Source organism: Astatotilapia calliptera, chromosome 2 (genome assembly GCF_900246225.1).
Source record: "Astatotilapia calliptera chromosome 2, fAstCal1.2, whole genome shotgun sequence".
NCBI lineage: Eukaryota > Metazoa > Chordata > Actinopteri > Cichliformes > Cichlidae > Astatotilapia > Astatotilapia calliptera.
The window spans coordinates 22,400,228-22,427,880 of record NC_039303.1 but is presented as its reverse complement, the minus strand read 5'-3'; the positions used below and the strand labels follow the sequence as shown (position 1 = coordinate 22,427,880).

Here is a 27,653-nt window from a genome sequence, read left to right as displayed (position 1 = left end):
GCGATACCATGGTAACTGAGCAGCCCGTGCCTCCATGTGTTCCGCGGCCTTCTCGTGTCTCTGAAAGCAAAATTACCACTGGCACTGCTCTCAGGAGATGGAGGGAGGCGGGCGGATCGAGAAGGGCCACGGGAGGTGGAGTGGAAGGAGCAGGGGGAAGGTTGAAAAGGTGCTGAGGGGATTTGAAATAGGAAAAGGTTGAGAGGGGAGCGGAAGGATGCATCTGACATTTATGTTCCCGACCGACAAAAAATGTCACTTGAGGCTGGCATCTCTCTTTCATTCTCTGCTGCTCTCTCTAGCCTCCCTCTGACTCTTGCCTATACCTTGGCTATTCCTCCCACCTCCCATCGGTCACCTCTCCTCTCAGTTCCCTGCATCAACCTCTTCTCACTTTAATATCTGTACTATATGACCCCTGGCTTTTATCCAGGCATTTCTTCATCTCCCTCCAGTCATTTCCATATCACAGGCCCCCACCCATGCCACATCACGCCCATCTTTCGTCAGCCTCCCTCTTTGATTCTTTGCTTTTGAATCTTTAGCCTGCCCTCTTTCCCCTCCCATACCTTTATTTGCATCTCCTCCTTTTCTCTCTTTTTCTCCATAGCTAATCCCCCCCCACATCCTTCCCCACACACCTCTGGTGTTCGTAGCCTTGGTTCCAGGCGATGATGGGGCTCATACAGCCTCCCAGATGAGGCAATAGCTAATGGCTGTTGAATAATGCATGGCAGGCAGGATTTAGAGAGCCCAGTCTATTAGCCTGACCAAATACTCTGGGCTTTTATTAAAGACCAACACTTACAATTACAAACTACATTAAGGCCCAGGTCCTGTCTGAGCTCAGCCTCTCCTATTCATCGCTGTCTTCGGAGTCACAGCTAAGGCAGAATATTATCTTTGCTTTTTAAGATTTTTATTGCCTCGGAGCACCTGACCCTTTTAGAAGGGATCACAGACTGTCTTTTCTGGATGCTGTCTTTTTGTGCATTATTGTGTCATAGGTTAGTGGCCCTTTTAGTCACAGCTGTGGACAGGAAAAGAGATGGGCGAGGCGAAGGGCACAAGTGCCGCATTTTCACTGCTTGTGCCTGGTACAATCACGGCAGGCTGAATCATACATGTACTTTTTAAATGTTTCTCCCACTGTTTGGTTTTATGGCTGTGTTGTTGAGTTGGTGATAGTTGGTGTGGGGTTGTGTATGTATGCACGCGTGAAATATGTTGCCATTTATGCGTTTTGTAAACCTGCATTGTGCCCCTGTGCTCCACCGCTGGCTGCACAAGTGTCACCAGAATTTAGTTTTCCCTGTGTTTTCTGTGGTGACTGCAGATGAGGCTCCCTTGCATATCATTCCACATGATTATACATGAATGATAATGGCTGCTAATAGCGCTAAGTGTCTGGAAGTGTGTGTCCTGTAAGTGGTTTCTGAATAGTCATAAAGTGCAGTTAGCTAATGGCTATGTAAACATCCTTCTAACTGGAGAAGTGTAAGTGCATACGTAGCTGTCTCGCCGTAATAGTGTATTGACTTATCTTTTAATTTTCAGACTGCTATGCATGGTTTCATCTTGCATTTGCATTCTACGCACTGACACGTCTGCATATTTTTGACGGGTTTGCAGAGCCAGGTGCTTGGGTGTCATAGTTTGTTGAGATATTTTCACCATGTGACCGTAGTCACAGGACCAGTGGTCACTGGGCTACTGCTGTCTTTTATGCTCGAGGGCTCGTGTTTTTTTTAATACACTGACAGGTCTTTAATCATTTTATTCTGGAAACCAGGGACTATTCAGGCTATGACAGATACCAGAGTAGATAACATGAGGGATGATGGATTGATGTCAATCCGTTCATCCCTGAAAGTCAGCCGCAAACCCTTGATCCGTCTACACATCTTCCTCCGCTGTCCCTCGTCTGTCACATGTCTGGAGAGCTAAGTGATTATATGTGTGACCAAGGATCACATAAAAAGCTTGTATTTAATTGGTGTCCAACAAAAAAATCGACCACTTGAGCTACCTCTTCTCTTCCGTGTGTGTTTGTCTCTCTCTCTCACTTGCTGATGTTTATTTAATCTGATCTCCTGGCTGACCCTGCAACCAGCGAGTGCACTATATAATAGATGCCCTAAATGTCACCGGCTTTAAAGCATGCTCCTCGAGTAACAAGCACAAGCTCATGAGGGTTTTTTTCACATGTGCATTTTCGATTCATTCGTACATTTATGTATGAATATGTGATAATGAACCAATTAATTCAATATTGAGCCATAATATATATCCATCCATTTTATATTCCTCTTTTACAATTCAGGGTTGTGGGGGCTGCAGCCTATCCCAGCTGTCATAGGGCGAGAGGCGTATTACACCCTGGACAGGTAGCCAGTCTATCGCAGGGCTAACATGAGAGATGAGATTTAACTGAGAAAATGTATAATTTTTGCAGTAGGCATCAACTCATCTCAAAAAGGTTGGGTTGGGGTGCCATATTTCAGAAATGCTGCTGTTTTCTTTGGGCAAAAGATCCTTCAAAATACATCGAGGCAAACTGGAAAACTGTTCTGTGGTCGGCTTCTGAAAATATTCAAAAGCCTGCATCTTTGTTGTCATCAGTGTGGGTACATCAGTGCCTATGGAACTGGCAGCTTGTACATCTGGAAAGGCACCATCAGGCACCATCATCACCCATCCAGATGATTTATTTTACAGGGAAGGCCTTGCATATGTCTCTCAGACAGTGCATCTATTACAGCAACATGGCTTTTTAGTAAAAGGGTCTGGGTCCTGAACTGACCTGCCTCCAGTCAGGACCTTTTTCCAACTGAAATTATTTGATGAAATAAAAGATAAAATAAAGAGGCACAACTGTTGATCAGGCAGAATGCTATACCTGACAGGTATGGGACAACATTTCTCTCAAAAGTCCAGCGGGTGGTCTCTTCAGTTCCCAGATGTTTACAGACTGCAGTTAAAAAGAGAAGGGATGCACAGATGTGTTGCTGTCATCAAATTTAAAATCTGTCTGCTGTTACGTTCTATTGTAACTGCATATTGTTTACACACCGACTCAACTTTTTGGGGTTGGGCATATAAAGTATATCAGCAACCGTTAGCTCTAGCTCCATCTCCACTAGAGTATATTTGATTAGATTAGCCTTTACAGTCGTCCCTCGCTATAATGCGGTTCACCTTTTGCGGCCTCGCTGTTTTGCAGATTTTTTTGGGTGCAGTTTTGCATGCTTTTTTCCCCCCTTGCAGCGCATTGTGTTCTGCGTCCTGATTGGCTGTAGACCATTGTCAATTGATCTCGTGCCGTGTCCTCTCCTGTAAAGTACAGAATTTGTTCAGCTTGTCAAATTTACATAAATCTTTGATCACTAGCAGCGTGACTCTAAAGTGCTGTACTGTATGTTTGTAAGTTTTTCCCCAACAAACACAACAGTGCAGACGAAACGTCGTCACCTGCAGGTGCCTTTGGTTTCATTATGTAATACTGGGCTTATTTTTCTACGAAGGTTTGAACTGTAAGTGTTTAAACAAGAGAGACAAGCGTGAAAATGTCCATGCTTGTGTGACAAAAGTCTATAAAGTGTGTTTTGAGAGGTTTTACAGGCTTAAAACATAATAATTGTAATAAAATACAGTTGGCTACTTTGCGGATTTCACCTATCGCGGGTTATTTTTAGAACGTAAATCCCGCGATAAACAAGGGACCGCTGTATTGTCTCTCTTATGAAAAATTCATCTTGGAAAAATGAGAGAACACATCACAGTCCATCCATCATATTCCTCTTATACCTATCTGAGTTACAGTCTGGTATAAACTGTACCTTCTTCCTGAGGGCATCAACTCATTCTCTAATCTGAGTCATGTCTTTGTGCCTTTTGGAGTATTTTCAATTAAACTGTCTGCCCTGCTGTGAGGTACAGCCTGTCCAAGAGGTTTGGGCTCCAGTTTTGTCAAATGAAAATCTAGTAGTTATATATAAGTTACAAGCCTGAATTAATATTTATCTGTGTCTTTGCATTGCACTCATGAGGTTTATTTATGCACTTGTTAAATAAGCTTTCTGGCATTACGTGGTAATTGATGCACTTTGCTGCCCTTAAAACTGGTCACTTCTTGGTCCAAAAGACCAACATGGCAGCAGCCCAAACACTATGACTGAGATTCACTTTAAAAATCACGGCGGTAAAGCGTGTATGTTCATCTTTTATATACAGTGCTTGCTCAGTATACAGCTAAAGATGCAGCAATAGATATACTCCTAGCATAACAACAACAAAAACAGGCTACATAGAACTGCAGCCTGTATTATCATAAATATATTACGATCATTTTGTATCTGAGAGAGATGCACAGCCCTTTACCTTAAAAAGAAAAATTGAAGCTTTCAACAAAGAAGTGTTTTTATTTTCCGCCTTGGTTGAATGTCTGGGTACAAGAGGGTCACTAAATATCTTGTTTTCCTCTTCACCTATCAAAGCAGCTCCTTGAGTTCAACCAGTGAGTAGAGGGCGACAGCAGCCAGAATAAAAAGGAGTCACGTCCCCAGAAGAAAGAAAGCATAAGGGAGGATCGCTTAGAAGTGTTTACAGCAAAGGAGGGAGATGTGATTGGAAGGTGGGCATGAAGAAGGTATTACAGATATTCTGGTTGTATCTCTTAAGCTTTATATTGATATAGACATTAACAAACGACTCAGAAATGTGTGTGCGTGTGTGTGTGTGTGTGTTCTCTGTGGGCATCTGTTAAGACAGCAGAGGACTGCGGGGTCTTATCTTCGTTAACGGTATCCCTCTGTCTCTCTGGAGGCATACAGGGAGCAGAGGGCAACTGCAGTCTGATGTGGGGCATCTGTTCCCACATTTGTTAAGTTTCTCCTGGTGTGTGCGTGTGTGTGTGCGTGCGTGCACAAGTGTGTGTGACAGAACGATTTCAAAAGAGAGGTAGACAGATAGAAAGTGGTGGAAGAACGTGAAAGCGTATGCATGTGCATGCGCCGTGATTGGTGTGATAGGTGCGGTCGGTGGAGCGGAACGGTAAGATGTTGCTGCAATAGAGGGCAAGTGCTGACTTGTCATTGGTCTGTGTTAATCCTGACCCGGGGCGTCGGCCGCTCTCACCTCATTGACCGCAAGATGGCCACCAGACTAGTCTGCAGGTGGTGCTGAAGACACGTCTCTTTCCTCTTATTCTTTCTGTCTCTCGTCTGCTCTCCCGTTGTATCTGTATCTCACTCCACCATCTATTACACCGTCTAGTCGGAATACCAAGCAGCCCCTGGTTCCATCTGCTCCTGTTCCTCTTCCTATATTCAAACAGACCTGTCCTCTTGTGCAGAGTGCACATATGCGTGGACCTCTCTCTGTGCTTTCCATACTTTAATCTCAGTGGGGACATTACATGCATAATCTACTCTATAATAAGACTCTAGTTGGCCCTGGAAGTCTGGTTAAGATAGAAAGGGAGATGTGTTAATTAGGCTCATTTACTGCACTGGTTAGTAAAGAGCAGGACCCCTTCACAGACGACCTGCTTCTCCTTGAGAGAAGCTGCAGAGTTACTGATCAAAGTTTCGCATTGGAAACCGCTGGGAATCTGCAGGTGAGCTACGCTGGTACTGGTGAGCATCTCTAAGTCCAGAGCAACGCTGGTGGATGTTTTGGGAATAGGAATTATTGACTGGAGCAGCATGGTATGGAAATAGTGTCTCTGGTGTGCCATCATAGAGATGGAAAGCTTATAGTGCCCTGATTTATGACTGCTGTGGAGAATTGAGTGCTTCATAAAGATTTGCCGCTGGCTGAGATGGAGTAATCAGTGAAGTGATCTGACTTTGGTGCATTACAATCCCAACGAGTTGTAAAGTCGGTGACAATGCCCCGACTTTGTCTGTCGCACAATGCATGTGGAAGGAGTTACGGTCTAGCTGTGGCCCTCTGTCAAGGTCATATGGATTAGAAATGATTGGGTTTCCAATACTCTACTGGGGAGTTCTGCATGATGAATCATCACTCCGTTCCAAATCGACACCAATTAAGAAGGGTTTGTTTATTCCGCTGTGGGACATGCAGGGGATGTTCGCTTGGAACGCACAATTTCACTTTCTCTTTTCATAAGCAACACTGTGCTGTTTGTAGGGATTAGTATAATGTGTGCGCGCGCCTGTGTTGCGTATGTGGATTTGTATCTGTGTGTGCTTCCCCACGCACGGTGGGGTTCATATTTGTTTCATGCCTGCGGATTCGCATTTTATTTACACACCCGTGCACGTCTGTTTCTGCGTGCGGACACGTTGGCACGTGCATGTCCACAGTCGTGTCACTCAGTGTTTACCATGTAGCCTGCCTCTGTTTGTGCCAGTAACTTCATGTCTGTAAGGCGTGCTATATGAAAAGTGAGGTTGTGGAGCCCATTGCCGGAGCCAGTGAATTCATTTGCATTCATTCCACTGCCTGTCTCTCCTCAGAGCCCATTCTAATTACCAGCAGCTCAGGTCTACTACAACACTGCGCATACTCTCTCACTCTCTCAGTAAAAAAATGGATTGCTGGTGGTGCATTCGTGTAGCTTTGATACCACTCTCTCTTTCGCCTGCCAGGAATCTCTTAATGTTGGTTTGTTTGCTGTCAAGCCCAGGCACTTTCTCCTGTTTTACTGTCAGAGGAAATACAGCGTATGCATGTGTGTGCAGGTGAAACTCCTCCTCTATGTACACGCTGTGTGCATGCTGTGATTGTTTTGGGGTTGAGGGAGATGCCGTGTGTCTCGATGTATAGAAGAGAGGGTGAGGGGGATGGAGCGAGACAATGGTAAGGCTTGTAAAAGATTAATGAACTCACTAATCACCGTAATGGCCGCTGTGAGTCTCAAACACCTTTGCCACACCCTTTTCTTGCTGGTGCAAATTTCTACCAAGACTTAGAACTCACATGACATCATGCAGCCGAGCACGCTCCAAATCTCTGTCAGACTCTAATGTGCATGCTTACGACGGATTTAGACATAACGTAGAAGGCCAACGCTGTTACCAGCAGTCATGCTTTTGCATGCTGTTTAATGTGTTAATTACCATGTGGTCATGTCCTAATGTGTTATATGCAGTACCATCCACGATAGAAACAAATAAATGCTGGAACATTTTTCTGTCGTCTTTTTTTTTATAGGTTCTTTTTTTTTTTTTTCAAATAGTTGGAAATGCATGGTCTAAGTTACGGCATAGTTTTTGGTGTACGTTACGGTGTAGGTTTTGGTATAGTCTCTGTGTAGGTTAGCGTATATGCTATGGCATAGCTTGTGGGGCAGGTTACTGTGTACGTAGGCTATGGCGTAGTTTACAGTGTAGGTTATTAGGTTGTGGCTTTGTTTGCTGTGTAGTTATTTGTGGCTGAGTGGTTATGGTATAGTTTATGTTATGATAGATGTTATGGCATAGGTTGCAATGTAGGCTACAGTGTAGGTTATGGTGCAGATTATGGCGCAGGTTATGGTGTAGGTTATGGTATAGTTTACAGTTCACAGTAACCTATAGTGTAGGTTATGCTACAGTTTTCGGTGTAGGTTTTATGGGGTTTATAATGATGACATGGTTATGTTATGGTGTAAACTATGGTACTATGGTATATGTTATGGCATCGTTTACTATGTAGATTTTGGCAGAGTTATGGAATCGTTTTGGCCCATAACACAGGTTACTTTGTAAGTTAACATGTAGGTTATGGTTTATGTTACTGGGGTATTTTATGGTATAGGTCAGGGGTCAGCAACCTTTAACACCCAAAGAGCCATTTGGACGCGATTTCCACGCAAAAGAAAACACTGGGAGCCGCAAATACTTTTTGACATCTAAAATGAAGATAACACTGTATATATTGTTTTTTTTACATTTATGCTTTGTGTGAACAACTAAGGTGTGTTGCTTATGAAATCCATGAAGTGCTACAGAGAAAATTACATTTTATTTATGTAATTAACACATTTTGAACTCTTAAAGAAATATAACAAAAGGAAAGACACCCAGCTGAACTAAAATGATCCATGTAGCAAACAAAAACTGTTGAGAGCCGCCAGCCTTATATCGCCTTTGGGCTTTTGGAGCATTGACCTGACTTTTAAAAAAATAATTGGGGGGGAAAAAGCACCATGCTGCTGAAAAATGAAAAATAGATATTTGCAATATTCTGCCTAAATATGTATTTTACCTAGTTAATGTGTGTGGTGGGGCGTGGTCTGCAGAGCCGCTGCAGGGGAGGCGGACGCACCTGAGCGGCACCCGCAATCGCACCTCGCCGCCTTAACGTCTGTGCTCTCTATGCTGTTGTGTTGGTATGTGTCGGGCTGTGAGCTTTAACACCGGCTGTATGCGTACAGCAACCGTGTGTGAAAAGTGGTCAATAAAGAGATGCTGAAAAGCATGTTCATGCAAACATCGTCGGGCCTGCCGTGATGTGTTTACAATGGGACTTCTGCTCCTGAACCTCTGCGCACAGCGTCTGCAAATCGGGGCTGTACGAAGTCACTTTCATCTTTACGCAGGACTGTAAGCTGTCGTCTGTGAGGCGTGAGCGGTGTTTGTGTTTAACATAGTTCACGGTGGAGCTGCTGACATGATGTGGATCCGAAGATCCAGAATTGTCTTACCTGGGGTTGAAAGTCTTGATAAATGCACGGCGTTTCGGCGGGTACACTGGCTTCCGCAAGTGTGACGCTTATTTTGAGCGATCAAAAAAAATAATAGAATATAATTTTATTTTTATATTCCAATATCACAATAATCTTCCAATTTAGAACTACAAGTTAAAAAAGAACTAACTTAAATAAAATACACTTCAGCTAATTACTTAAAAAAAAAAAATTATTTTCCCAAACCACGCGGAGCCGCACTAAAAGGAGCCGCAAGTTGCCGACCCCTGGTATAGGTTATGGTATAATTTACTGTGTAGTTTACTGTGTAGGTGTAGTTGTAGGCTATGGCATGGTTATGGTGTAGGTTATGGTATATTCTACAGTTTAGGTTATGATATATGTTATGGCATAGGTTACAGTGTAGGTTGTGGCATAGTTTATGGTGTAAGGTGCAGCTTTATGGGGTTTATAGTGATGATATGGTTATGTTATGGAGTCATTTATAGTGTAAGCTATGGTATATGTTATGGCATAGTTTATGGTGCAGATTACTGTGTACGTAGGTTTTAGCATAGTTTACATTGCAGATCACTTTGTAAGTTATCATGTTGGTTATGGTCAGAGGTGGAAAGAGTACTAAAATATTTTACTCAAGTAAAAGTACTATTACTTTGCTGAAATTTTACTCAAGTACAAGTAAAATTACCTGTCTAAAAATGTACTCAAATAAAAGTAAAAAGTAGCTAATTTAAAATGTACTCAGAGTAAAAGTTACATAGTTACTTTTCTATCAGCAGGAGGACAGCCGCTTCTGAGTAGTGCAAAAAAAGACAGTGGGATATAAATCTCAAAGTAATTCTTTTTTAGTGAAAAGAAAAACTTTACAAATTAAAGTGCAGTGGCAGTTAAACTGCAAGTCTATACATGAAAATGGATAATGGTCACCAAACCAAACTGTCAGGTATCACAGTGTTTTCAATACAAAACCATATCATTCTTTCACATGAGAATGTGTTCTAAACTGTCAAATAAGAGAACAAGTACTGAACTGAACGGCAGCCGCTTTAAAAATGTTTTTTAATTTTTTTAACTTGGCCCTGCCCTACTGTACCTCTAGATTAAAGTTCCTTTGTATCCATGCTAGAGTGTTACTCTCTGAACTTCCTGTTAATTTTGAGGAGCAGTTGATTTTCAAAGTTAGTAGAGTTCATCCTTGCTCACTTTGCAGTGAACAGTAGTCCAGCACAGCTAAAGAGACGCTCGAAGGCAGCTGAGGCAGGCAGGCCAGTGTTAAGTTTGAGAGAAAGTTTTTTGACGTCCCTAATAAGACATCAATGCATTACATAGCTACCGCTGGTAAATTATACCAATATACCTCGTGGGGTTTTTTTTATTGGACAGTAACAGGCTAGTTAACGGGAGGTTGCAAGTGCTAATTAATAAGTAACAGAAGTCAGCTGTCTTTGACTAATCTAAGGTAAGAGAGCGCTCTGTTATTCTTTTGCCTGCAGTATGAACATATGTGGGTTAAGTAAGAAACTAGCTGCTTCTGTCTTTAATTTAACTATTTTTTTAAATAAATTATTATTATTAACAAACAGGAAAAACGTAGGTAAACACATTTTCTTTTTGCAATATACCAACCCAGTAAAAAAAATGTAAGTTGCGTGGACAACAACGTGCCCGATTACAGCAAGTTGCTAGTACCAACCAACGTTATCTGTGTTCTTCACAGATGTCTTAACTTAATGTGATTAATTTGAACACAGCCTTTTTGCTACCATAACGGTACGAGTTGTATTTAACTTACCTCTACATGCTTGCGCAGGTTTGATGTGGAATTTTTAAAAGCTGCTAACTCGGTCTCTCTGGGCAAACACAGCTTACACTGCATAATAAAGCTGTTGCCTTTCTTGCACTTGAAGCCGAAATGGTCCCTTAAATACGGCCAGGGGTTCACATCGGTTTCTTCGAGTTCAGTGTCAGCAGAATTCGACGGGGTTTCTTTTTTCACTGGATCCGTAACACCGATGTCAGACTCCATCTTTATCGTGACCTTAGCGCCAATTTGTTCTACTACCCATCGTTCCATGCAGTATTTCCGAAGCGCAATGTTTTTATTTTTATTTTTAATTTACTCAGTAACGGGTGTGATTGAAAACGTAGCGAACTACAATACTTTTTAAAAAATATACTTAAGTAAAAGTAAAATTACAGACTTGAAAAATGACTTTAAAAAGTACAAATACACAAAAAAACTACTCAATTACAGTAACGCAAGTAAATGTAATTTGTTACTTTCCACCTCTGGTTATGGTATATGTTACTGGGGTAGTTTATGGTATAGGTTATGGTGTAATTTACTGTGTGGGTTTCTGTGTAGGTTATTGTATACAGTATGTTATGGTGTAGTTTATGGTTTTAAGAGGTTTCAGAGGGGTTTAAAGTGACAACATACATGGTGCAGATTTAACACAGAAGAATGAATCCCCTATCATGAGTGTATAGATGGATGAATGGCATGACACACACACACACACACACACACACACACACACACACACACACACACACACACACACACACACACAGAAATACCTGTACTGCTTAATGGCAGTGGTGATACTGACTGGGCACCCTGCTGCAGTCACAAGGTCAGGAAGGATCAGGACACTGCTGTGCTCTCTGGACAGATGAGCTGAGCTCAGCTAGCTTTTTCTTTTCCTTTTTTTTCCCACTATAAGCCACTTTCAGAGAAACCTGCTCTGGCCTCTTTTGCCTCTTCTGGCAAAACAGCCAACATTGATTAAGATCAAAAAAAGTTTGGTCAGGCAACTCCTGTCTGCAAAACATCAGCTGATTAATTAGGACTTTTAAGCAAATCATTTAAATTGGAGCTCACTCTACTGAAAATGTAATTTGAGCGCAGGCCCCTGCAGTGAAGTGTTTGAGTGATGGTAAGCCTCTTGCTGTAGCACTGAGGAGCTCGACTCAGGAGGTTTCATGCCTTCTCTTGGGAAACGCTACTTTCAGAATCACCTGCAGCCTAAACACGAGTTTGTGCCGGAGTTGTTTTTGGAGATGGGGGTACAAATAAGCAATTACACAGCTATGCATATCCACTTCTGCATGCTTGCATCCACGCACCTCCCAGCTCCTACGCACACAGAGTTCTCTGATATGAAAAAGTCAGATGATGCATTGCTGCTAATTATCAGCCTCTGTATGAGAATCGACTGGGTTCCATAAGAAAGGGGAAAGCTCTTAGAGCACTCTGCTTCTTCATTTGTATTTTCTTGCTTTAATTGGACAACATGATTGTGTCACTTTGTTAAATGGAAATCCCACCGTTTATCCCTGCGTCTGCAGAGATGAATCAATGGCTGTTTTTATTCTAATTGCTGTCTCCGAGCCCACTGTCATCAATGTAATTATCAGTGTTTCTGCTGCCATCGCTGCTGTTTTCATCATCATTGTTATCGCTGTTATTACTGATGCTATCGGCATTATCTTTGTTATTTCCATCGCCACCAGCGCCGCTATCGGTAACATCATTTTCTTCAACATCATCATCGTCCTCATGATCATTAGCAATATTAGTCCCCGTTGTCAAACGTTCGCTATCATTGTTATTGATATTGTGATCCCTCTTGCCAACTTCGTCAGCATCTGGCTGATGAAAGGAGTTATTGGAACTTATAATGTCTGATGAGATAATGCGTTATCTGCGATTCAGAAGACAGAGACAAGTTATTGCAGCGAGTCCGATGGTCAGTTAGGGCAAGATCCTTTCTCATTATTGCAAAAAAAGAAGAACAAGAACCAGTTAGTTCTAATTTCAGTTGTCTGACCTTTTTATAGGGTTAATTATTTATTTCATTGAAGCACAGCAGCGGAATAAACTTTGTGGCAATTTAATGCAAGTCAATTAAGAAGGAAGATAGATGAAAAGTTATCCTGGGGGAAATTATTAATCTGTTATTTTTAGAGTGGGGTGGGTGATGTGTGTTTTTTTTGGTTTTTTAGCTGGGCTGGTGTTAAATGTTCTCTAAAAATGGTCACATTCATCTGTTTGTCAGGCAGGCTAGGTGTTGTTGAGGTCAGGCTCTATGGATTTTATATTGCTTCCCTGGAATAAGTGAAATTAACTCTATGCTAGAGGGCTAGACACAATAATGAAGAGAAGGGGGAGTGAGAGCAAACACGGGGAATGAAGAAGAGGAGAAAACCTCCTGAAATTTAGGCTTCAATATTTTTGCGGCTCCTGTTTTTCTGGTCTGCTTCACATCAAATGTGGTGTGGTCTCTTTTTATTAAAGGAGCTATATGTTTTGGATTTTCTGCTTCCACACTTGACTGTATGGAAATTAGTAGAGTGGGGAAGGTCTGAAAACCTATATTTAATTTCATAAAAAGTAAACAAGGTGATTATTTTTTGTTTGAACCTCTACTCTGACTTTGAAAGAAATTGCAGCCCACCCCTAATACACCAAACACTGAGCTACACAATTTTAATAAGTACTGCTAGAAAACTGAGCATAATTACAGTGACTGAATGAGTGAATGGAAGAGTGCGTACTTGTGCTGTGGTGAGGTGTTCCTCATCCATCTACAAGTGCTATACTGTTGGGTTTTTTATGGACACTTTTCCATTTTCCTCTTAGATTAGTGAAACCTGCACACAGTACAATAACATGAGTCAGATGAGCCACATTCACGTTCCTTCATCAGATTATCACACAAGCCCTAAAAGTAGAAAAAGAGAAGCTAGTTTGAGACATTTGAGAAAATACCATTAAAATTTGTCACTTTCAGATATTGCACATCTGTTAGGGCTGTTATGGGCACCTTTGCTTTTGGTAATAACGGCAGCTAAATGTTTCCAGCACCTGTTGATCAGTTCTGTGGAAATTTATCTTATTCCTCTGTAGAGAAGAGCTTCAACTGTGGGATTTTATTGGTTTTCCTCACGTGCATTATTTGCTTCAGGCCATTCCACGATATATCTGATGGATCAGGGTCAGGAGTGAGTTGCAAATTTTGCGTGTTTTGGTTATTTTCCCACGGTCCTCCGAGGTTCAGGTCACAGGCAGACATCGGTACATGTTGCTGGTATGACTGGAGCTTAATTGCTCCATTAACAATGACTCAGATGACTCAGATGAGATAAGATCCGTCCAATATGCTTATAGGGTTGTTCAAATAAATCAATACTAAGATCCTGCAGATTACTATTGGATTAGTAATTTCCAACAGTATTAGGGTCTTCTAATATGTTGAACATCACATCATATGGACACAGGCTTCACCTTAGCAGCAGAAGTAGCTAAAGTTCACAAAACTTAACAGTTTCCTGTCAATAACACTAAACAGTTACCATAAATGTTAACCTGCCCTGCTCACAAGTTAACGTTAGCTGATGACTGCATTAGCCATCTGCTAAATCATCATTAAGGTAGTGGCTAGCTGCTAATGATAAAACGCTAATGTTAATGTGGAAGCTATAGTAAACATTAGCGGTGCCCATCTGTAACATTAATAGGCAATATTCATTTAACGGGACAAAACACAATTATCTGTGTCTAAACGGTGTCATGTTTCTCTTAAAGGTCCACAGTGAAGCTGGGGACAGTGTAACAGTAGCAGCCTATCTCACTATGTTTGATCTGCAAATACATAAAAAAAAAAATACTTACAGTAAGATCTACATGTAAGATCGACATTTTAAGATTCTTTTAGGTAGTAGTACTCGTACCGGTTACTGCTATAGATCTTACAGTTACTGTATTTCAACAACCTTGAAAACAGAGTTTGTATTTTCCCATTCTTTATTTTTAAAAAAGCCTTTTGTCTTTTTCCCCCCAGCAGTACTGAAAATGGTATTGAGTATTTTCCTGGGTATCAGTATCACGTTTGAAATTCTAGTGTCGTGACAGCCCTGCGTGCTTATGCTTTGTCCATGTAATCCTTAGCAAACTGCAGATGGGCAGCAGTGTTATTTTTGGAGAGCAGCGCTTTCTCCCTGCAGTGCTGCCATCCACACTATTGTACTCCAGCGTTCTCCTGAAGGGGGACTCATGAACATTAACATTAACCAGTGAGAGAACGGCCTTGAGTTTCTATCTGGGCTCCTTTGTGACTTCTCAGACCGTTGCATGCCTCCCTTTTTTGGTTAACCGCTGCTGTGGAGGGTAACATTGGTCACGAATTGCCTTCATTTGCAAACAGTCTGTCTCTTTAGAGATGGCTCGCTAACCTTTTCCAACCCATTATAAATATCAGTGACGCTTTTTCAGATCTCCTCAGAAATCTCCAATTTTTATCCAATGATTCATTTTCTCAAAAGTGTTGTGAAGATCAGTCTTTCATAGATAAAAACGTCATGCCATTGACTGAAATTACCTGACTCCAATTTCACCTTGAGATCAGCCCCTAATGGCAAATTACAGACTACAGAAGTGCGTAAAACTATAAAAGGATTCACAAACACTCGAGCAGTGCTGCAAAGCCCTGATACGTAATCTTGAACTGTTGCTCACTCCACGCAGGCAAAGAAACCCCCTTTTCATGCCTCGTCTTTTTATTGTTTAACTTTTCCTCTGCCCATTACCACAACAGTTCCATGTACTGTTAGCGCTGAACATCTTTCAGGCTAATCAAGAAAGAACGTAGATAATCTCAATGAGCATAACAAGCCTTCATTTACAAGATTATTTTACTCAAGTTATTCATTTCTGCGCTCAGTCAAACAGTTTTATGCCCATTTGTTAATATCCCTTCAAGAGAGAATTGCGCCATCATGACAGCTAGCTCATTACGCACCGGTGCTATTACTCAGTGTATGCATGCTTGAGTCATGTTTTACTATGTTCTCCTCTCATTTCATTAGTAGGACTTGGCTTTAAATGCCCAAATTATCATAAATACTTAATTACCGTGCTATTTTGGGTTCATCTCACCTCCAGTAATGCATTTTTAATACCTGGCCCCAATACCTGTTACCTGTTACATATCCCAGTAAATCCCCCCAGATCTGCCTTCTACTTGCTATAAAACTCTTTTTCCTCATATCTCGCTTATGTAACCAAAAGCTGATGATTCCAGGAAAATATCTCATAAGCGACTTTCTAAAAGTATCTTTTCTGGAGGCCTAAGTCCCAGAGGAACCCCGGGGCAGAGGATGTTCTACACTGTCATGAATGTCATCGAGAGCCTCGGTCTGCTCCCCGCAGACTCGATTTGATGTTTCTGAACTCCTGGCCAAATATTACACGGCCTCTGCCCTACATTTCCAGTCCTATTTGGGTTGCTTTTACTTCTTAACAAAATATCACAGCTTGCGTGTTTAATGTGACTTTGTTTGAATGAAGGAGAGAGGAGGACTCTTTTCCTGCCATTTGCTTGATTGTGTGAGGAAAAGTTTTCGGATCTTTGGAAGCGCAGACCCAAAGCTGCCTTTACTAAGCCTTCTAAAGCACCATCTGGCAGCCAGGGCCCCTGTGTCACCCTACTCACCAAGATTACATTCTCCTCTGGCCCTCTATCCCTGTCCTCTCTCCTCCTCTCCTGTCCACTTTATATTCTTTTCCTCTTTCCTTTGCCAGAAAACACAAATGTAGCCGAATGAGGGTTTTTTGTGTGTGACTGCAAAGCCTGGGCTGTTGTAGCCTAGGTTTTCTAAAATGAATAATGCACTGGCAATCAGTTGAGACTTAACAGGCAGAAATAATTTGCATGTATTATTTTAGTTTCAATATAATTGTGACCCATTTGGGCTGAAAAGAATTTCTCATTAAATTTCTTCCTAATATAAAAAACACTTGCCTGCTTGAATCCAAAGATTGTTGGCAGCCCACTGTGGTACAAATCTATTAATGGTTTCACCTGTTTGTATTTATATGCATTGTTTAATTTGTGGTGTCATATTTGCAGAAAATCACAGCAACGCAGATTCTGATATCACCTCATAATGATGTCGCACATAGAAATGAGTACATGGCATCATCAGATTGTGAAGAACTAAAGCTGTTAACATCCAGCATAAATGTATGTACTTATGTGATGTGCAAAAATCTTTATTTTTTTTATATTAGGAGAAGACTTTCTCATTAATATTTTAAAAAATGATCTTGAGCAGTAGTTCGCCAGGCTTTCTGGAGATCTTTCTCCAGCTGCTTTTGTTTGCTCATTTTCAGTCCAGTCCTTGTATGTAATTAAAAATTATTATAATTCAGGCACTGTTGCAAAAACAAGCACATCATTTGTTCCCAAATCTTAAGCTGACTCTATGAAAAATGCCAAAGATAACACAGTTTGGCAGGCATAAAATACTGTTTTTCATCAACAAGGTAATTCCCAGAGAGCTATTAGCTGACAACGTGGACTATGTTGGACAACTGGAAGCTAAAAAAGGTGTTAGGTCTAAAAAAATCTACAGAAAATGAACAGTATCTGAAAGTCATGTCCTTAAGAAACTGGGGGGGGATCCATGAAAGACCTGACGCAGAACCTGTGAGATGCATCGGACCCTTCAGTTTGCCACATCCTTATCAGAAGTTGTCTGAGTGGAAGGGTGGCTGTTAAGAAGCCATTCTTAAGGAAGAGAAACAGGGAGAAAAGGCTGAGGCATGGCAAATTACACAAGAGCTGGGCTGAAAATCAGTGGCCCAGACCTGAGCATCGTTGAAGCGGTGTGGGATCATCTTGACAGAGAACCAGTCAATATCCAAAATATTGAATGGAATGTCCTTCAAAAAGTCTGGAAAACTATGCCTGAAGAGTACCTGAAACTTGAACACATCACAAGTGACGTGTTGAAGAATAAAGGTGGCCATTCCAACTACTGACTTTCATACTTGTTAGAATTACACAAACTCTATTGTTGCCTTATATACATGTGTGTTTGCACGTTTCAATACATTTCCTGGCATAAGACTTTTTCACAGTACTGTATAGTGTGTTCTTAGACATCTAACTGACCAGCAGTTAGTTATTATTATGTATTATTTAATAAATAACATTTGCTTTAGTCAACTGAATTAAAAAAGAACTGCATCTTTTGTAATTCAGTATCACTTTTATCTGGCATTTGTCATGTGAAGCAGAATCAGTCACCTTTGAAGAGAAGTGTTCAAATTTTCTTCACAATTTCTCAATGCCTCGTCGTGTCCTTAGGTGCCACATTCTCAATGAAGTTGACAGTTGACAATGAAGTTAAGTCCCACTTAAGTTTGAAGTCTCAAGCTAATTCACAACCCTAAGTGCGATTTGAGTACAAGTTGCCAACTCAAGTGCCCAGTGCTGGCTGGGAATGCACTTCATGTGGGGTTTTTTTTCTCTTTTTTCCTTTAAACATTTAAAAATATTACAATTGCTAAAAACATCTACCTTCAGTATTTAGAGCTGTGAAAGCAGGGGAATCTGGCAGGACTCAAAGGACTCTAACTTACTGATGAATCAGGTCCTGCTAAAAACTGAAGCGCCACTTTAAAAATCCTGCAGCATTACAGCGGCGCACTACAGTGGAGCCCTCACTTTTCCCTAAGCGTGTAATTTTTAATACTCAGGGGTGGTACAGTCAAAAATAACTTCCATTTTCCACATGCATTAGTTTAGACTAAACAGCACCTTCAGGTGATGGCACAAATGCATTTCCTGTCATTTTACTGGGCCCTACATTGTCAGATTGAGCACAGCCTGGCTGTCTGATGAGATCATCGAGTGATGTATTATAGTAATACCAAGCAGATGTATATGCTACAATATCATATTGTCTCAGGAGGCAAATTAATTCTCTGGCTTCACACAAAAACAGTTTGAAATGTGGAAGAAGTCTAAATCTCTCGCATCCAGTTAATGCACATTTTCAGCTGCTGCCATGAACTGCATAAGATGTGGAAAAAAATCACATCTTTTAATGTGTTAGTATAAAATGCAAAGCCCATAAAGAGTAACGCCACATAAGGGAATAGAGTCGAGCCTCCTTAATTGTCTCAGTGAAACGGTAAAAGGAACGTATTGCGCGAGAAACGGCGCTTCGTGAAAATCAAGAGCAAATTTTATTATTCAGAAACACATGCTAACTATTACATGCTCTGCATTTGTGCTGTGACAGTTCAGGCATTTTGGGAGATCAATAACCAGCAATGTGTCACAGAGGATGAAAAACCTGTCACGTCTTCAAAGAGCGATTCGACAGCACTCACACACTTATTATGGCGATATTTTTGTCAGATATGTATATATATCTGACAAAAACATGTGCATGCCCACATCCAAACAGTGGTTGCTAAAACAAATAAATCTTGAAAAATGCCGTTAGACCTGGACAGATGGCACTGTGGCAATATTTTAAGGAAATGATTACAGGAGCTGTTTTTGTCTCGCCATTATCATTGTTACATTTCTGCCGCGACGTACATATATCTTATAAATATGAAACTTTCAAACGTACGAGTAATAATGTGATGCTTCAGTGGATATGACATAGCTTACTGGCTCACATATCTGCACAGAAGGCAGCAGTAATTTTGAGGAGATCAAAGCACCAATGTGATATCGGTGCCTGTGCACACATTTTTCTTATTCTGAAAATATTAACAATAAACCACTGCTCTATGTAACGCTGTGAGATGTTTTTCAGGTGGAACGGTAACAGAGCTACATATTTCCGGAAACATGCCGGTGATAGAAAGCACAAAAAAAAGATTAATATTTTACTTTTCTCAGTGTTCATCTGCCAAGAGTCAATAAAATGTGTTTTGCGGTATTATCTGTGTAATACTTACACTTGAATAGGGAGGGCTGAGGTAATCTCCCAGTTGGACTACACTTCCAGATACTAAATTATTGCTGACATTTTGGCAGCAAATACAATTGAGGTCCGAGAATTCTGGCGGGCAAACTCTTTACCCTCTGGTTTGAGGCTAATGTTACATTCATTGTCAATACAGCTGGACAGAGTCGGTCTTTTGGGACGGAGGATTTGCCTCGTTCGTGGAACCATGCTGCAACCGTATGGCACGAGCTGTCCCCCCTAAACAGTGCTAGCTGTCGTCCCAGCTGATGCACATTCATGAATTCACGCAGCCTGTTACACACGCATGGGCGCATGCACGTATGGAAATGCATGCAAAGCAGCTTTATCTGAAGCCATACCCATACGTTAAGCTGACATGTGCGCGCGCATTGCATTTAATAAAACTGTAATTAGCCTGCTCAGTTATAGAAGACAGGCAGGAATGCGGAAGAAAGCAGCATGGAGGAAGAGATGGGGAGAGGGAGAGTTATAGTGAAAGAGAATGATAAATGATGGCTTGAGAGCGCTCTCCCTAGACCCCGGGGTTAGCAGTGTGAGGGAGTTACAGCTGGCTAGCTCATTCCGTCCAGCCGCAGATCTCATAATAAACATCACATGGGTAGTTTGGGCTGGCGGGTGCAGATTAAGCCGGAGCTGTTAGCTCTTTAAAGACTGCTCAATGTTGCAGCCAGCCAAGAACCTATTTATAGGGCAGCTGGAAGTGTATCAAAGCAGGTAGGCAGGAAGGTGCAGGACAGAGATGGTTTTCAAGCTGATTTATGGCTCTCAATCAGTGTAATAACAATAAACTGTCAACTAACACGCCACGTTTATTTGTAATTTATGGTACTGTGCTCCTAATAAACCTCTGTTTATTTCTCCCCTGTCCATCCCTCCCCCTCGTCCCGGGCCTTCTGTTGTGTCTATCCTACGCAGAGCTTCCCAGCAGTCCGGGCGGCCAGTTCACGTTCCGTCCGCTGCCCCCACCTCCGCCGCCGCCCCACTCCTGCACTTGCGCCCGCCCGGCACCTTACACTCAAGTCAGCCTACAGAGGAAGACCATGCCAACTCGGTGCCAAGCCAGCCAGGGCGGCCAGGGGGCAGACACCAGCTCGAGCGCAGACCAGGCCCAGCTTCACAACAGCTGGGTGCTCAACAGCAACATTCCCCTAGAGACCAGGTAAGGGAATGCTTTTTTTTCTGGAGTTATTTTTAGCGCGGGCAAACACAGGGCTGCGCTCCAAAAAGCTTTCAGTCCAGACTGGATGTCATTTTGTAATGAAATTCTTCAAGTGAAAATATCTTCAAGGCAAACCGCCCTCCCTCAGCATAATGTCACTTGATTAAAGACATTTCTTTAATCTCACAAATGAGGTTCATTAGATTAAAGAAAATTCTTTCATCAGGACTGTGACTTGGCAGACTTTCACAAACTTCTTCGAAAAAAATCAGAGTGTAATGATTAAGAATGAATGCTGGACTAAAGGATTTGTTAGGATGGGCATGTTTTGCACATGTTTGGAGGAATAAGTGGAACACCACGCAGGCCTCTGGGGTATTATTAAAGGACTTCCATCAAAGTAATCATGAAGCTTATTTGGAATTGTTTTTGTTCTCCTACCACACACACCACCGCATTTACTAGGGGACCTGCGTTTGTGTAAAAACAATCCAAAATGAAAGCAGAAATCCTCTTTTCAGGAACACATTGTAATTTCACTTTCAGCTTTAGTACCCCGAGAAATTGTTTTTCTGCCAAAATACTCGGAGACAAGCCACTGGAAGTCGGTCCCATCAAACAGAATTAAGCATACGCTTACCGCATAGGTATTAATTGATCAGAGAATTATTTAGGAGATCCTCATTTGTGCGGCTGCTTTTGAGAAGAAGGAGAACCAAGGTGGAAAAGAATATGTTTGCATGTGTAATGAGCGGCTGGGCGCGGGATTCTGGTATATTATGCGCGAGGATGAGATTGGCAGGCTGCCACACCAGAAGAAGGGATTTTAATAAGTTATGCATTAGGCCATAATTAGATCTTACCTCATTTAAAGGGAAGGAAGAATAAAATTAGATTCAGTGACAATTTAAATTAATCATTGGCTAGACATGAGTATCAATGTAAAGGCTTGTCAGGAGCGCATTGTAATTACATTACTTATCAGTGAGCGTGTGAGCGCGCGTTAAATGAAAACTCACCACAAACAAAAAAATTCGGATCGTTCAAACAATATTTGATGAGCTCAAAGAACTTTTCTCCCAAAGTGAGATGTGATTATAAAAACACAATTTCCGCAGTGACTCACTATATTGGATGGTGACTTTTTTTTCTTTTTTTTGGTAAGAATACATTTTGCGCGTTTGGGACTTTCTAGTCAAATATGTTTTATTTGATAGTGCGCTATTAGTTCTGAACCATAAAATGTAATCATATTCATAGTCAATAGAATAGCGTCCCTGCGTAACATAATTCAGATAATATTGGCTCTTTTCTATCTAGTTTTTGAAGAGAGAGCCCACAAAAAAAGATCCAACTCTTCACTGCTTAACTGTTTTGAGTTTGGATTTAATATTCAAGCTCTCCTCTCTCCTCTCTCACATTCTCAGATACACTGCTAATCTAATGATTTCATATTTCTGCTTTTACCCTGGCAGCGCTATCGGCTCGATCTCCAGATTAAAGATTAATCAAGTATTTACAAACTTGACACGGGGGCTTATGCTGACAGAATTCTAAGTGATGCTGTGACCTTAATAAAAATGGCAAAACATGGATAACATCTCTTGTTGTCAAGTGTGCTTCCATTTTCCTCGACTTGCGCACTTGATGAATCAGTATTCAAATGTATTGACATTGCGTCAGCTGAGATTAAGATTGTTTGAAGTGTGCATAGATTTTCCTTTTCAGCTGCACATCCGTTATGTTTCTGGAGAGGCCAGCTTGTGTAAGTGGAGGCTTGCGGATATGGATATTCAATCTATCTGACTGGCTCTCGCTGTGGGTGTGTTAAGGGGTACAAATGTTGGGACTGTAATAAATTGACTTGTGCCCTGCCTTCTCTCCTTCCTCTTATTGATAGGACGTGAGTGTACGTAAGTCACACACTGTGGGTGTGCACCAACACTGTGAAATCAGCTTCTGCATCGCACACCGCACATTGCCATGCACCTGTGAAAAAAGTCCTCCACCTACACAGGCAGACACACAGACAAAGACACACACTTATCCAGGTAGAGACAGCCCCTGGGCCTAGACTCCGACCTCCTGGAGAGCGGGAACTCTCATTTTCTTCCTGTCTCGGGGGAAATCTGCCCTCTGATATGAATTCAGAGCTTCCTGGGCGTCGCCCCTAGATATTGTCTGAGAAGATCAAAGGCGGAGGAGCCAGGAAGAACAGTGAAGCATTTTAAAAGCACCGAACAAGAAGAATAGAGTTCCACTTGCGTTGACAAATGCAATTTCTTCAGCTGGATTCTGATCCCTTTCGCTCTAATCCACCTTCGGCAGAGCAATAAAAGTGCCGCGGTCTTCTCGACCCGTGCGTTGGCCTCGAAAGTGTGAAAATGCTGTATTTGACATCTTTTTTGTGCGTGTTTGTCTTGCGCGCCATTCTTCGAGTCGAGCTATGTGTCTCTCTCTATTTGTGTGGCTGTGTGTTTCTCGGGTTTATCTCTGGCCTTTCAGAGTTGAACTGCCATTGACCCGTAGGTGTGTAGCTGCTCTGTGCGCAGTCTCCTGTGTCCTCAATCTAGCTCACAGTCTTCAGCAGATGCTGGATGAGAAAGGAAAGGAGGCAGACAGTGAAGGATGGATGTCACCTGTCAGGCACTGGGCCACAATGGAGACACACAGAGAGAGAAACACAAAACAGGCATGGGTTTAAGATGACTGAGGCAATGCTTCCTCACATGCAGCACAAAAACCATAAATAACACAAGTTTACTGACAATATAAATATAAAAACAATATATAAATAAAATGTGTTGACATGTGTTCGTGTGACACGTGTTTCGTATTTAATAGTTATCCCACTGTTTTTCCCATGTTGGTGAGGATTAACTTTGCAACTGACCAATCACTTGTTGTGATGTCATAGCTTTGCAGTGTGGAGAAAAAAACATCTTCTGGAATATGGTAGGCATTTCAAGTATTTTCTTTATGTAGTTATACAATGTAATAAATATGTTATCAAGTTGGGTTTACAAATTTGGCTTTCTCTTAATAGTTGAGCCATATTCCTGACTAATTCTATTACTTAGCTAATTAGCTACAAATTTAGCTTTAGTCATATTCTTTGCTAATGCTAACGGCTCAGTTAGCATTAGCAAAGATTATGGCTAAACTATTAAGACACAGCACACATTTTCCATAAAATTGGATGTTTGGACTGAACATTATTAGTTATTTACAGACTATTTTGGTATGTATATGTAATATACATACACAAATATATGTATATGTAATAAGCAAATTTCCCACATGTGGGACTAATAAAGGTTATCTGTTATTTTATCTTATATGATAGATACCTGAGGGTTGTAAATATACTCATCTAAAGCAGTAGAATATCATATTAGTTAATTGCATATAATAAAATGTACATCAGAAGCAATGATCCAAGGAGTAATACATGGAATTAGGCAATAAATCAATAACAGGAGAATACAAACATTAATTGAACTTGGAAAAAAAAAGCAATCTAAGGCCAATGTAAGTCCTAGAGAAAAATCCATTAAAAATCTTGCACTGGGGCTCCACTTGTCCTTTTTCTTGACTGCTTTGATGCTGCAACAGCTGTGGCCACAGACTTGACGTTTGGCCGGTCGTATGTCCTCCCATCTGCCGCTTTGTTATGAACACAATATCTATTGGAGGTACTCACAAGAATGTTTTTGAGTCTGGTACAAATGCTCACCAAGTTCTCAAGGCTGAACTGACTGTGTTTTGAGAGATCAAAAGTCAAGGTCACCATCAACTCACATCCAGCGTGTCCTCTTGAATGCGAACACCTGGAAGACATATGTTGTTCTCCTGTTTTACTTTTCAATAAAGCTTATAGTTCTCAGTTGAAATTCAAAGTCCTTCATGGAGAAGTCCACTGTTGCCCCAGTTTTCTTGTTTTTAAGTAAAATGCGCCTGCAGGGCAGGATAACAGTTAAATGGATAAAGGAGATTGATGTAGTTTAGCCATGTGTGAGGACAGCGTTAGAGTCTGGAGTCCAGCGATGTTGTCAGTCTGTTGTCTGGCACCACTTTAATGGCCTGTCTTGTGAGGTCCCTTTAGAGACTGGTGTCCTGCCGGCAGCCTGTGACCTCGCACCTTTTACTGCATGGACAGAATAACACTCTGGCGAACTGCACATATCCCCCAACATATCGCACCAACAGCCAATATTAACCCCTGGAGAGCACACAGTAATCTGGAGCAATAATGCTGTCTGTGAATTGCAGGAGCTCAGAGATATTTTCTTGTTGTTTTCTTTGTTTGCTTGGAAAAACACACACACACACACACACACACACACACACACACACACACACACACACACACACACACACACACACACACACAGTGCAGAGAATAAGACAATGACTCATAGCTGTTTTCTCTTTCTGATGCTGTCTCATAGCCATCCTTTGTTTCCCACCACCAGCAGTCTTTATTCATTTTTTTGATGGGATCCAGTACGGCCAGATCAAGCTGGAATCGCTTATAATTGCTTTACCCAGATCTACTTTTCCACGTTGCATAATTTCCATTCCCTGCTTCTCATCTGACACCATCCAACCTTCGCCCCCCATTATCCAAACACAATATAGATGAAATGCTACTTAGATTAATTGCCCCGCAGCTTAGTTTCCTATCATCAGTGGCAATCTAACACACTCTTTTTCATAATGAGAATAAACCTCATCGTCGTTTAACGAATACAGCCGTATAACTTAAGTAGTCGCTTTGATGAGTCAAAAAAGGAATAGGTAAGTCCTTGATCCTTGGCTGCCAGGGCTGTTTCATTCTCTTTCATATCAGTGCTGCTCTGCATTACAGTAGTGGCTCATAACGTTGCACCAGAGAGAGATACTTGGTCATATATGCCCTTTTTCAGCCTGTCAGCCTATACTTTATCTATAATGTGCTACAAGTGTATTACATAGCTGTTTCTTGCATGCAGTACATTCCAATACTGTCCGTTGTCTGATTGTTATAATGCAGTAACTGTGAATAATGTATGTGGTATACATTTGCCACAAAAATTGCCTGCTTTCCAGAACACATTATAAATTACAAGTAGAATCCTAGCGCTTAGGGACTTCCTCAGACTACTCTTCTTCCTTGGATTTGGTTCCTGTATTAATTTTTGATGATGCTTTTCTTGGAAGTTTAACAGATTGCTTAGATTACAGGCACACAAATGGAGACAAACACGTAAGATATTAACAGTTTAGCTGAATTTCTTTTGCACAGCACTAAGTGCTTATTCTGGACAGGTTCAAAAAAGGACTGAGTGTTCATGCATGGGCAAAGTGGAACAGTCTGTCCTCTCTGTGATATGTGAAACCCGAGTCTGTATTCATCATTCAAAAAATAGTGGGAGATGGGGTCTCTTCTAAAGTCCCCCACCTTGGGGGCTCTTTAAATGAGCTTCAGTCAGGCGTGCATCAGCGTGAGACTGAAATCCACCGAGTACAGATTTGCATGAATAGAATCAGAATATGATACTAGATACCTGAGAAAAATGATGTCTGCACTGTGCTAATTGGTGAAGCGTTGAAGCACTGTCCTAGATAGGCCTGCATGGTTACTGTGATTGTTTCCAGCTGTGTACTGTAATCTGCTTTAGAAAAGCACCAACAGCGGTCCCAGAGGTAGGAGTTACTTTGCAGAGCGCCGAATGCAGAACAGCTCCTCGCTTGTAAGATTAGGGCAGCAATTAATACAGCGCTTGCTTAACCTGTCGCCTTGAAGAGCAACGGTCCAGTCATAGCTTAACCGTAGCTCTGCTTAGCAGAACTTTCAAGCTTTCTCCACTTGAATAGGTGATGTGTGAGGTACTGTAATTGGGGTGAAAAATACAGTATTTAAAAGCTACATGTTATAATAGTTTCATTCAGAATGTGTCTTAAAGTTTCAACTGAGAAAAGTCCAGATTTTCTTTTCTTTTACTATCAGTATGCTGTAGATCTCTGGTTTTAGCTTAAAAAACAGGCTGTTTGAGTTTCTGTAGCTTTAAATGCACTACACTCTTCATTCAATGGCAGAGAGGAGCAGCATATAGGTGGCCACATGACAGATCAGCAAGTCTTGTTTCAAATTATACAAGATCAGGATTTTAACAGGGGACTGGCAACGGTTTGGAAGTGACTGCTGGGTAACATCTAGGCTTCTTCCCTCATCTGATAACTGAAAAAAGCCTTACTGGAAAGTTAGCTTTATTAATAGATTATATTTGAAATCAGACGGTGGGAGAAATGCAAAGAGATGGATGGTCTGAAAGGAGCCTGTAGCTAGCACAAAAAGATAATTGTACAGTTTTCAGATTGGTATTACATGGTAATGTCAGCCATATTAGACACAACATGTAAATGGTAAATGGCCTGTATTTGTTTAGCGCTTTACTTAGTCCCTAAGGACCCCAAAGCGCTTTACACTACATTCAGTCATTCACACATTCACACACAGGTGATTGCAAGCTACATTGTAGCCACAGCTGCCCTGGGGCGCACTGACAGAGGCGAGCACTAAACATGTATGTTTGTTTCATGTTGTTGGATGTTGTCATTGTAAATAAGAAATGATGATCCTTTAGTTCTGTATGTATGAATCCATCCAGGCTTCTTAATCTGGCTCAGCTATTTGCGATAAAATAAATGGTCATTTGGTTTCACTAGTTTTGGCATTTTGTGTCATTTTCAGTAATTATCAAATTGTTGTACTTCATCAAATGCAAAAAAAACAAAATCCTCTAATAAAAAAGAACCCAAAAACCAAACTTGTCAAAAAACCTTTTTTTTAACAAGTAAAAATTCTGGTTTTGAACCAACTACCAGAGCCAATGTTAGCTTAATTAGCTGGCTACAGTTGATTAAAATGAGTAATAGCTATCAGGTCAACTGCCATAATTAGCAGTTCCTGGCGAAAAATGAAAAGCATGATTTGTTTGCTTCTGGCTGGGGCCTAAAAGCCATTTTTTCCATGAACAAAAAAAAAAATAGAAT

At 41.3% G+C, this 27,653-nt stretch overlaps 1 protein-coding gene across 1 annotated transcript in view; it reads left to right on the top strand.

The window, feature by feature from the left end:
* Window positions 1-27,653, top strand: part of tenm1 (teneurin transmembrane protein 1) — a 191,314-nt gene that overhangs the window by 44,157 nt on the left and 119,504 nt on the right. The window contains exon 4 of the mRNA XM_026188289.1: window positions 20,372-20,615. Coding sequence (XP_026044074.1) covers window positions 20,372-20,615 — 244 coding nt within the window. The remainder of the gene's footprint in view (window positions 1-20,371; window positions 20,616-27,653) is intronic.